Source organism: Stigmatopora argus, chromosome 23 (genome assembly GCF_051989625.1).
Source record: "Stigmatopora argus isolate UIUO_Sarg chromosome 23, RoL_Sarg_1.0, whole genome shotgun sequence".
NCBI classification, from domain to species: Eukaryota; Metazoa; Chordata; class Actinopteri; order Syngnathiformes; family Syngnathidae; genus Stigmatopora; species Stigmatopora argus.
Window position 1 is genome coordinate 3264565 of NC_135409.1, and position 12729 is coordinate 3277293.

General features: G+C 42.1%; 2 protein-coding genes across 2 annotated transcripts; one reads left to right on the forward strand and one right to left on the reverse strand.

Moving 5' to 3' along the window:
* The first annotated feature begins 3682 nt into the window (after window positions 1-3682).
* LOC144069043 (tetraspanin-8-like) lies at window positions 3683-7267 on the forward strand. Its single transcript, XM_077594089.1, has 9 exons — window positions 3683-3885; window positions 4069-4134; window positions 4951-5067; window positions 5165-5239; window positions 5319-5414; window positions 5485-5574; window positions 6225-6293; window positions 6731-6814; window positions 6903-7267. Exons 1-9 carry the CDS (start codon window positions 3826-3828, stop codon window positions 7035-7037), a joined length of 792 nt encoding a protein of 263 aa, XP_077450215.1. The 5' UTR covers window positions 3683-3825; the 3' UTR covers window positions 7038-7267.
* A 339-nt stretch (window positions 7268-7606) lies between these two features.
* Window positions 7607-12593, reverse strand: LOC144068891 (tetraspanin-8-like). Its single transcript, XM_077593805.1, has 9 exons — window positions 12167-12593; window positions 11301-11357; window positions 10185-10298; window positions 10021-10095; window positions 9864-9962; window positions 9689-9775; window positions 9011-9070; window positions 8856-8939; window positions 7607-8359 (listed from the first exon to the last, which is right to left on the reverse strand). Exons 1-9 carry the CDS (start codon window positions 12347-12349, stop codon window positions 8255-8257), a joined length of 864 nt encoding a protein of 287 aa, XP_077449931.1. The 5' UTR covers window positions 12350-12593; the 3' UTR covers window positions 7607-8254.
* Between the last annotated feature and the right edge of the window lie 136 nt (window positions 12594-12729).

The following is a 12729-nucleotide window of genomic DNA, read 5'->3' on the forward strand; positions in this document are numbered from 1 at the left end:
CGCTCTATTCATAACGCCACTGTCGGAAGCATCTTTATTTCGCTGCCATGGCGACCGTGGCACATTGAAGTCGTCAACCTTTAGTTGATATTCAGTTCCATCACAAAAGCCAACCTTGGAGGCTTCGGCAGACAAGACTTGAGCCATGGCGAATGCATTCTTTGCAACATTAACAATGGAAGTCCTTCAAGTTCCTCTCTTGCAAACGCACACTTTTTTTTTTACCATTTGGAAGGCGTAGTCGGTGTAGGAGAACTTGGATGACAAGTGAAAAAAAAATGACACTCATTTGCCTTGACCGATGATGAACGAAAGGAAGGCGTTCTTTCTCGTTCCGTGTCATGGACAAGAAATTGTGTGATTTATGACATCATTGGTTAAATGGAGGGATGCTGTCGTTGTTTTCCATGAATTTCAACGTTTATTCACGATCCCTTTGCCAGAATTATGTTCTCCCTCATACATGCTCTAGTTACTGTGCTGGGATTTCTGTATTTACGATTAAAATATTTTAAAAAAACATATAATCTGTTCTTTTCTTATTATTTCTTGGGCGGTAGTGATCCAACGTGTTGTTTATCCTCCCAAAAGGGCAGAAATGTTTTTTTTTTTTCTCAAATGGTATAACACACATGCTAATATCTAAAGCAGGGGTATGGAACCTATGGCTCGGGAGCCACATATGGCTCTTTTGATGGGTGCATATGGCTCTACGCTAACGTGAGGTAAAATATGGGAACTCCTGGTGAGAAAGTGCAGGAATAGGAGCGTTACGTTGGTATTATGGCATTGACACTACCTCCAGCGCCTTATAATCATATTTTTTTCCATTACACTCTTCTGTATGGATATTCTCATTGATACTCATTGATTAACAACAACGTAACAATGTTGTCAAAAGAATTCAGAGACTTTTTGTACCCTAAAAGTGGTGAAGTGACTAAAAAAGGCACACTTTTTCATATATGTCCCTTCATACAAAACATGAATTGTTTATGGCTCTTTCCATCAAAAAGGTTACCGACCCCTGATCTAAAGAATACGTACTTTGATTGGGATTGCATTCTCAAATTCTGGAAGGATGTTTCTGCCATCTAAGGGTAAGAAAGGGGAACAACACTTTTTATACTTTTTTTTTTTCGTCCAAGCCAAGCTTTTGTTTCTTTTCATTGTAATTGTATTATTGATGCTAAAAAGCAGTTCATTTCATCTCTGGAAGTTCACTTAGGTTTTCGGATGGAACATAGTTTATGCAATTTATACAAAAACAATCATAGCATTAGTACACGAAAATCCACAAGAATGAATCGTGTTGTAAATAAAGTCGATTATCATCATCATTATCATCCCTTGAAAAATCGCTTCCTAATTCCAACTCATCGACCTGTTTAAAATGAAGGCTTATTAGTGCTACTTGAAGGGTATTAGTGTTTGACTCAATGTCCAAGGTCACAATCACAGCTGTTTTTTGACATTTTGGTCATGAATCAAGGCCATAATCAGTGACAATAACAACAACAACAACAAAACTGTCATCTGTCTCTTTGAGTGGATTCCCATTACGATCCCATAATCCCTTACAAGCTGGTAACCGTATTCACATGATATTACTTCCAACAGAAGTCCAAATAATTCATAGATGCGCTAGCAAAGATAATAGTAAATCCTGGAATGCATGTGATGAATGACTGTAACTTCCTGACACTTCAGCGAAGCCAAATTCTTCCATAATTTCATCTAAAACGTTCCCCACTCTGCATGTTGATCATATTAATGTGCTTCTGTTTAGATAGCTGTTTCCAGTGCACTCTTTCGCAGAGGGTCCAGGGTGAGCGGGGGTTGACCCCGATCACATCTGCAGGGTAGATTAGGGGCACCATCGCGGTGTTTTTCTACAATCGCCACCCCTTGAGGGAGGTGCCAATTGTGTTCTGTGAGAACGCTGGCAGTCCATGTGTGGGCAGCGCAAATATCCAGCACATGAAGTCACGGATTCCCAAAACAATCAAAGGCTGTGTCCAAATAAGTGATGAATCAGCACGCATTCCTACGAATCACTGCACTGGGTTGTTGTACTCTATGTTCCCGGCCCCCATGGCAACCAACAAAAATTTAGGGTGTCGTGTGGATTACCTTTATCCTCAATGCCACTAGGTCAGGATGGGTCATTGATGTCTTTGATGTTCTGTCAAGGCTTTCTGGAAAACATGAAATCCTTTGGAGCATGTTTTTTGATGCTCACCTTTTTGACCTAGCATGCCGTAGAACACGTGCAGTACCAGTTTGGATTAAATATTATTATTTTTTCTGTGTGTTTTTGTGGTTCAAATACTAGTTCACTAACCCATGTCCTGTAAAACACACACACACACACACACACACACTCCTGACGCCCTATTGTAGGGGTCGGGGACCTTTTTGACACAGAGAGCCATAAAAAAATCCTATTTTCAAATTTTATTCCTTGAGAGCCATACTCAAAATGCTTTGCTAATCAATGAAAATATGCGTGCAGAAAAGTCTAATGAAAAAAAAGATGATTGGTGTTAGAGGAAGTGTGAGCGCCATAGTGCCGACGTGACGCTCCTATTGGTGCATTCGGGACTTGGCTCTGTCACCAGCAGTTAAAATACATATTTTACCTCACAGGTTAGCGAAGAGCCACATGTACCCATCAGAAGAGCCACATATGGCTCCCGAGCCATAGGTTCCCTACCCCTGCCCTATTGTAATGATCTGAAGAGGAAAAGGTGGGGGTCTTTGCTTGGCAAGCACGAAAAAGCATGTGGCAAAAATTGCGGCCTCTAGGGGGAAGGAACGTCTAAAAGAAATGTAAGAGGATGCGCAGAGCTATAATAAACTGTTTAAATGCGAAAATAAAAAAATCTCTGGTGGGGCCTCCGAGTGAAGCACCCAGATGATTGGCTGGCCGACTCAAGGGGGCCATTGTTACCCATCATACTCGGGGCCGCTTTACATTTGTTCCGCCACTGCCCAATTGTTTATGTAAATATGACATGCGAAGGAGTAACCCGAATACCACGGTGACATGTAGCAAAGACGATTTTCTGCTTTACTGTTGGAGGACGAGAAATCTTTGTGTATATTTTTACCCGAGGTTTTAGATTAAAATAAACAGAGCTTTCTTTTTCCAATAAATATTATTTTGTGTTCTTTCCTCATATCTTAAACCTTACACTTATCTAGACAGGGTTACATAATCTACATTAATCCCGGCCGGCTATTCCCCTTTTCGGTCTAGAATCCAAGAATCAAGTCAAGCCTTGAATGCTTCACAGAGAAAGTGATCGTGTTAAAATTTTGCACCACATGAAATGGATTGTGTGGTGGTGTAGGGGGGGGGCATCAAGCCAAGACAATGCTTGCTTTATTGCGGCTGCGAGGGGACCAACTCGCACCAGCGCCTTCCTCTTTTTCACTTTTTTCCAACTGGTTTATTATCCACTTTTTGTTAGCCTTACAGGCAAAGTTGAATAATTTCCACACATCTGGATGGAGGCTTTTCCAAGGAGTTCCCTGTGTTAAAGACAGGCAAAAAATCAAGTAAAAGAGATGAAAATGTGCACATCTGTTCAACTTTCCTGCCAAATATGCTTGACTTCACACCCCCTACCCCTCAGTCCCCAATGCAGTCCTAATCCCACCCCCTGTTTCCCTTCCTCGCAGAACAGGCGAGTTAGGAGGAGGGGGGTGTTTTTTGTCTTTGGTTTTTTTTGTTTTGTTTGTTTTGTACGCTTCTCATCGTGCGTGCGGATAAAACGCCAATTCCCTACTTTTGGATTTGTTAGGATTAACACAGACAAAATGGCGAAAGTGAACATCTGGTTGAAAAGAAGTTTCATCATTGTGGCAAGTCTGATGACGGTGAGTGCTTGCTGTTTTTTTTTTGTTGCTTTTCTTACACAATTTTTCCATTACCCACCATTCAGCCCCTGTCGATCCTTTTCAGGTTTTCATTGTAGAAGGAGAGTTTTCTTTTGTAAAATGCTCCCGAATGTGATGCTTGTCTCACAACTTTAGGATGGGTATGTTGTGTTATGGTTGCAGATTATAGGCGCGCTAATGTTGGCCGGAACACTCTTCAGCCATGGGCACTACCACCGGGATGATGAGGTAGGTGACGCCACCCATCTGCTAATGTCTAAGTGCTTCAAACATCTGGCAATGTAGCGCATCACATAGCGGAGGAAGCCGACATCTCCAAGATGAAAAGAAATTCTAGCTCTGAGTATTGTTCAATTGTATTTGTCTTCCTATATACTACAGTCAAAAATGTTCTGGGGTTTTTTAGTGGCAAAATATAAAAATCCGGTGGGGGAGCGGTTACCGTGTTGGTCTCACAGTTTTGAGATTATGGGTTCGATCCCAGGTTCGGACATTCCTCCACGTAGTGCAGTTTCCTGTGACATCATGAAAACATGCATGCTAAGCTAATTCATTTATTATTTTTCCGAACCGCTTATCCTCACAAGGGTGGCAGGGGGTGCTGGAGCCTATCCCAGCCGTCAACGTACCCCAGCTGGGGGACACCCTGAATCGCAGGGCACAAGGAGATGGACAACCAATAATACCTAGGGTCAATTTAGAGTGTTCAACCAACCTACCCTGCATGTTTTTGGGATGAAGGAAGAAACCGGAGTACCCGGAGAAAACCTACGCAAGCTCAGGGAGAACATGCAAACTCACACAGACGTGGGATCGAACCCACGACCCGAGAACTGTGAGGCCTACACGCTAACCACTCATCCTAAGTTAATTATACGCAAAAATGTCCCAAGCTATGAGTGATTGATTGTCTGTATCATTGCCCTGTGATCGGCTTGCCACTAATTCAGTTGCCTGGGATAGGCTCTAGCACCCCCCAGCACGCCACCATCATGAGAATAAGTGATATGGAAAATTTGGTACATTTTTCTCTTCAATTTTTAGATAGAAGACATGATTGTGGGCATCAACGCCATGTATGCTCTGTCCATCACCATCCTGGTTCTGCCCATCATCGGCTTGTTTGGCGCGTGCAAAGAGAAGAGATGGGTACTCATTGTGGTAGGGTGAAAACATGGGATGGAATGGGTAACGGGGTGTGTAGACTTTTGATCTCCGCTCTCACGCGCCTCCGATTCTTTGTCGCTCTCTGTCCCAGTTCACGGTGGGAATGATCCTGTGCAGCCTGTTTGTCCTTTACATGGCCATCCACATGCTCATCATCCAACCCATGGTAAAGCGGCGGTACCTTTCCTTCACTTGCGTGCCGTCGATCGCGCTTCAAGCGTCCCACGCGTCCTCTCTCTTTGCAGCTGGTGAAGATAATGTCCAAATTCTACCTCAGCATGCAGCCTATCAGCAACGCCAGCGAGGCGGATCTGAAGGTCCTACAGGAAACCCAAATCGAAGTGGGTGACATGATCCGCGGCCGATCCGAAATGGAGGACCGGCTTCCACGTTCTTCTCTTTGCTCCCTAGTTGGAGTGTTGCGGGGTGGAAGAGGGCTACATGGAGTGGGGGTACAACATCTCCGAGTCCTGCCTGTGCAATGACTTCTCAGCCAGATGTGTGAGTAGGCCAAAAAAATATGGACGCTGTATTGGGTGGCTGATAAGTACTCGGTCGTTTGGTCGCCGGTCTTTTGGTCGCCGATCTTTTGGTCGCCCGGAAGGCTATTGATAATTACCATTTAAATCGTTGCTCAAATTCCCTAAATACAAACTGCGAATTATTATTTAGTCATACTTAATGCCCTATTAATTATTAGGCTAAAGAAAAGCCCCAAATTCCCCGTACTTTTATTGTGTTTTGTTGGAGAACTTGTTAAGACACTGACTGACGTAGCTTCTTAAAGGGACAACGCATGTACATACAAACTCTTATACACTCACACGTCCGCTCAGTGAAACTGCTCAGGGCCATTGTTGGCTTTTATTGATGCGTAGACCGTGTTGTTTTACCTTGTTTGGTCGCCGGTCTTTTGGTCGCCGGTCTTGGTCGCCCATTGTTTGGGTCCGGGCGACCAAAAGACCGGCGACTAATCGACCGCACACGGGCTGATATGTTCAGCCATGCATGAGATTAAGGTTTGCAAATAAAAAGATGCTCCTATGCCAAGAATGAGTATTTTTACTAAGTGCCTTTGTTTTTTTTATGTCTGTCGCTGTCACTTAGTTTGGGTGGATGGAAATTCTTTAGCATACTTTGCTTTGTCATAGATTGCCGCCCCCAGGAATAGCAGCCTGTTCCAGCTGACAAACCACACGCCGGTCATGATTTTTCAAGAGGTACAGATTATTATTACTGTATTTTCCTGAGTACAATCAAGCTTTTTGCATAGTTCTGCAACATATAGTATGTCTTTATTTGTTTCACTCTGATCACCATTAGCTTGTTATGTTATCAAAACAAAACTGTTAAAATTTTACATTGACAGGTGCCTATTTTGTCTGTTGTTCCCAATGTCACGATTACGTACTTTAATGGAAGAGTGTCCCACCATTTTTAAGCTGCTTTTGGCACACTTTTTTACATTGCATAAATCTCAAGGCACAACACCAGCTGAGAATCTTCTCATTGAAAACTAGGTCATCTTTATCTACAATATAAAGTCATTGTCATCACCTGATGTAAATATTAGTAATGTACTGATTTCAGTCTGGTAATTTTATGACTTTTTCTCCCAAGATTACTTCAATCTCGATTTTGTGTTTTTATTTTGCAGCCATGTTTTCCCATCATCCTCTCACATTTTAACCTGGGGGTCAACTTATTGGTGGGCATCTCGATGGGCTTGACTTCGTTGTGGGTACGGACTTTCTAGATGGGTTTCCATCCGTCCTGTGTCTTTGATAAAGACTTTGAATCTATCTGGCTATTGTTTTGCTTCCGCTCAGACGTTGTCCTGCGCGCTGAGCATCGCCATTCTCTGTCAGCTGAGAGAGAAAAAGGACACGCTGGTGGTGGCGTACAGTCGGGAGGCCAAAACGGGCAACTACGCCGTCCTCGCCGAGCCCGCCGAGCTCACCTGATGGTTGTCGCGAGCAGAAATTATCGACGGCCAAATCGCAACTTAGTCTTAACTTGACCAAATATGCCATTCGTGAATACTCTGTGCAATGGAATGCAAGTGTGGGACACGACAACTGACTTTTGCATGCAAAAGTGTTCCATGAGATTTTAACTGTGATGTTTATATTGTTTATTATCGTTTTATTTGTAAATTGAACGGCGAATTGTGCAATAAAAGGGTTGCATTTTTGCTCTGGTTGGAGAGATTTTGTTGCCTTTTTAGACGTTTCATTTATCGTTTGAAACCACGTATGGATCAATGGACTCTACCGTTATAAATTTTTCGGCTTATCCTCACTATGGTCGCGGGGGGTGCCGATCCCAGCCAACTCAAGTGGTCGCGGGGCCAATTGCAGGGAAGAATGAGACAGACAATCAATCACTCATAGCTAGGGACAATTTCGCATGCATTTAGCTTAGCAAACATGTTTTTGAGATGTGGGAGGAAACCGGAGTCCCCGCAGAAAACCCACTCAACATGCAAACGCCACACATGAAGTTCTGAACCCATCACAAAAACAACCAAAAGTAACAATTGCCTCATTTTATTCCTTCTATTTACACACAACTATATTACATTTTTGATTACATTTTGACACACTTAAGGGGAAAAAATATCAAAATGTATGAGGAAAATAATGCATAGGTTTCTAAATGCACAGATTTTGCCAAAACAAACAAATAATACAAAGTGTTTGCAAAATCAAAAGTTGCAACTCTACACTGTACATGTGCTTTTATACAAACTGAGGTTTGCAAATGTGCGGTAACATTCTCAGTCATTTCCTATTAATGGCGTCAAAATCTGTAGTAGTCGTCGTAGTAGTAGTATTGCAAACACTGTGCGACATACATATGGAGTCGGTTATATATATATATGTATTTCGATAATATATTCATACCTGACTTTCTAGCTGTGTAAAAATGTCATTCCCCAGGGCATGCTGGGATATATGCTGGTGGATGCCGTTTATGACAATCTTACAGGATATAGCAACTGTACTTTTATAATGGTTAAAATGCGCCATCATTCATTAATAGGAAAAATGCCTGTTGTAATACATGTCAGCTCTACGTGCAATTTAAGTGGTACATACTTAAATGACGGCCAGGTTTATTATGGTATACAGCATATTGTTTTCCATGTGCAAATTGCCATAAGGTCCTCACCAGGTGACTAGAAAGCACCGGGGACATATCGATTAGACTGGAGCAGAGCCATGAACTCCTTTTTGCGCTTCATTTGCACCATCAGCTGAAGGCTCATCACTAGCAGAACAGCCTGGAAAAAAAGAACAAAACAACTCACATATAATGTCAATAAAAAGGGGTCTTTGATATAGGAGTGTCTCGTTTTGTTGGGGTTTTTGGTTAGATGCGTGGATGTTTTTGCTTGTGTGTGTTGTCCGGGTGATTGTGTGCTTTAGCCTCTTGTGTCCCTCCAGGCTCCCCTTACCTTATATGGCCAGGTGTGTGTGATTGGTAATCGGCTTGTGTGTGTGTATTTAAACCCCTGTGTCTGGGGTGGGAGTATTACCTTGTGTACCGAGTGTTTGGCTTGGTCTCAGTCACGTAAGTCATGTTTTTACCTCTGCGTCTCCCCCATTTTAGTCGCCATTTTGGTTCCCGTGTTTATTGTTTTTGTATGATTACTTTGTCATTAAAATCCAGATTTGTGCACCAGTACTTCTCTCACTTTTTCCTGCCTGCTTCTCGGCTCCTGGATTCTACTTCGCAGCGCACCCGAAGCGAATCATGACAAGGAGTAAAGTACTCACCCAAAAGACTCCACTTCCAAATTTAATTCCCATGGATAGTGAGAAGGCTCGCTTCAATACTGAAACGTAGATTGGTAGGCACGCCTGCGGATTGAGCAGATTCGTCTTATTGCGGCTTTTGATCACGTAACGAGTGAAACTTATTGTAAGTTTACCTCTTGGTAGACATATCGGTTCTTTGGAGCTCCCAGAGTGGCGCTTCCTCGTAGTCGTATCTGGATGAGAGAATAAAAAATGCAATCTACAATTTACCAATAGTTAGTACTCTCAGGAATCAACAAGATCAGGTCCAACTACATAAAATACGACGCTAAAGAGGGAGGTTCCAATTCAAAAATGTGTTTCAGTCGTTTACCGTTGTATAAGTCGCACTGGAGTATGAGTCGTATTTTTGATAGGGCCATTTTTTTTATTTAATCAGAAACCAAGAACAAACATACATTAAAGTAACAATAGTAAAATCGACCATAGGCTAAATTGCGATTTTTTTAAATAACAGTTTTTAAGATAACTATAGCCTAAAAAACAATAACATAACAGGTTATCGGCGGTCAAAGAGAGAAAAAAAACATTTGAAAGGCGGCCTTGAGTATTAGGTGCAGACTCCATAAAAAAAAAGGGTGACATAGACCGGGAAATACAGTAAATAGCTTCGAATTAAGCTGTGCTTTCAAGTTGATATAAATTGATTTTTTTTCTTTATCTTTGGCCCCAAAAATGTTTTCTTTTCCAATTTTCTTTGCCCTCACGACACAGAGTAATAGTGACACCATGGGAGAAATATTGTTGGATTTATCTACTACCCTCAATGAATACACTCGAGGAATACTCACACATTTTCCCGGCGACTGGCAATGACAAGAAGCTGGGATAGTAGTTCCCCAGTCTTTGTAGCCTTCAATAAGTCCGCAGCATTTAAACTGGAGAGCGCAGTACAAAAATAATTTATTTCTAGAATCATGACTACGCAGTTTATCAAATTGATGATGAACAATAAGATGTCCTTACGTGTGCTTGAATACTATGAAGTAGTGTCCGGTTGACTTTACTGGGGACACTCAGAGGCATCATGGACAGCAATTTGGACTCTTCCTTTGCCACCCCTGTCTACAAAAAGCATCATGAGTTGGATTGCAAACGAATAGCAAGCAAATGCGTGGGCTACCTCGTAAATGTCCTGGTAGCTCAGTGCTGTTTGGACAATGATTGTTTGACTGGCTGCTGCCATCCCAGCAGCAAACTGCAGGGAAATGACATTAGGTTTTGTGGACACTCTCCTATTTGTAGTTTATTTATTATTCTTGTATACGTCGTGAATATTCCAATTACCAGAATCAAACACCACCTCCTCCCCGTGCAGGCGCCAAATACACCCAGCGCAGACAGCAACAAGCAGACGACCTCCAGGATGTACAAAATCACCACGGACACATAGGACACTAGCTGAGGACACATAATGATGCAAAATATAAGTGATGCAAACGGCAGTTAATATTTTGATTAACGTACAACGTTAGGCTGGGTTGTCTAATGATAAACACAAAAACGCAACCCTGAGAAAAACAGTAATACTTTATTTTTACTGTTTTACTGTTGGAGTTGGCGCTAGCAGTGTAGTAAAACTAGTACCTTTATTCAGGAAACAAATTGGTTTCATATGTGGTTTTCTAGCCATTTTTCATAATTACAGTTGCATTTTACATGTCAATGCTTCAAATCGTTCCACGCTGTCCAATGTACTACCAACTAAACCCTTGAAAACTGGTCACAATGTATCAATATGGTATGATATGAGCGTGAAACACACACAAAAAAGAGAAAAATTTACATTTTCTATTGTTGAAGGGCGTACATGAGAAAAGAGTCAAACATTAGGCAACTGACAATACAGGTGCACGTAAACACACAATTAAACTTAAAATGATAAATTCAAAAGAACTTAACTCTCTTGGGGCCCATGATGAAAAATAAAGAATAAAGCCCCTCTTAGCTAATGGGATGCCAGCAAAGTTTTGTGAGATAGTCAATGGGAGAGCGACTATCATGCCAATTTCAAAATAAAACACAGGAGACAGGAAGTGTAGCTATGTTTCGGGGGATGTTAGATTTATGTAGTTTTGCCTTTCGTAACTTGAATTTCCTTTGTATCTTGGAAGAAAATTTTCCCCTTTGTTGCCTTTTGCAACCTTAATATTTTGTAAGTACAAATATTGCTAAGTAGAAGTACCACTGTACATTTTTGGAATTTGTATTATGTAGCAGTCACAATGGCTGTCTGACAATGTCTGCCATTTAAGCATTTACTTGGCTGCGAGGATTGTTTTGAAGGATGTGAAGAGGGCAGCATGGCCGTGAAAAAAGGGGCGGATGAGTGGGTGAAAGTTCATGGTGGGATGATAATTGAGTGTCTTGCTCAAGGACTCACAGACACTTTAAGAGTCCCACCTGGCCTGCTGGCAGGAGGTCCCGGTGGGCGATGGTCAGCATGAAGAAGCATAGAGCCTTGAGGGAGGTAAACACAAGCAAAAAATAAATAAAAACACAAAACAATGACAAAGAAGCATTTATGCAACGACATGACTGACAGTTTATGTATGTATTTAACCTATGTGTAGGTCTGTATGTATATCCCAACCCAATCAACACTGGAAAAGTGCAATTGGTTATGTGTGCACATGCCTTAGATGGACATTTTTGAAACGCCTTCTTATAAGTTTGGCTCAAAAATGTATATTATGTATAATATTTGTGCTAGATGACAATATGCACTTGTACATCCCAATGAAATACATATTGTGATGGAAGGCCTCCCTCGGACATCATCACTCGTTTCCTTTCTAGTCAACAAAATAAAAATAAAAAACGGAATGATCAGCCTGTAACTTTGAATAGTCTTTATTTAAATGACGAAGCAACCACCTCAGCATACACGTTTTTGGGATGTGGAAGGAAACCAGTGTACCCGGAGAAAACCCACGCAGGCCCATTGAGAACACGCAAACTCCACAAAGCTAGGTGATAACCTCCCGGGGATTGAACCCTCCATCTCATAAGTCAGTCGCCCACCAGGCTCTCAATTGTATAGTATCAAATGGACATGATCCATTTTTTCTGCTGTCTCTGTCTCATTATGCAATATGATAATATCACATTGCAACTGATGTTCTTATCTATGTTATGTAAAATGGTTGATTTGTAGGTTTTTTTTTCAATGTAAAAAAAAAAATCAATATATACGAAGCGATCATCCTGGGGCCTTTCTTTTTTTTCACAAGTCCATCCATCCAGCGGTTTTAAAAGAAAGCGCTTACCATGTTGACGGCGCAGGCGAATATGAAGGGCCTCTTTAGGCTGGTTTTATCCGCCACCACGACCACCGTGTTCCGTTGCATGTTTCCGCCGCAGACCCCCAGCTTTGACAACGCCCCGAAAGCACAGGGAAGAAGCAGGACGGGAAAAGATGAGTACTGGTGGTGTTTCGGACGGAACGGCATCCGAACGCGTGCGGCGACGTCACGGTGATGCGCTGGGATGTTGCTGCCTTCACGGGCAACAGGAATTCTCGGTATCGAGGGAGGACCGCAGATCAACACGTCACTCGGAGGTTGGCCTTAAACACTACACATTAGGTTTAGAGATTGTCTCCGACATATGAATTTAAACATTATTATTCAATTTTTAACTCATTAGCTGCCACTGACGGCGATAGACGTCCACTGCGTGAAAAGCTTGCTTCCAAGACTCACTGTTCAAATGGATTGTGGCCATTGTACGTCAATGGTAAAGAGATCGAGGACTGTCCTGTCGTGTGTACTTCATTTCCCATAATGCTGCAGCTTTAAAGGGGCAGGGAAATGGTTTTATCTAAAACAGG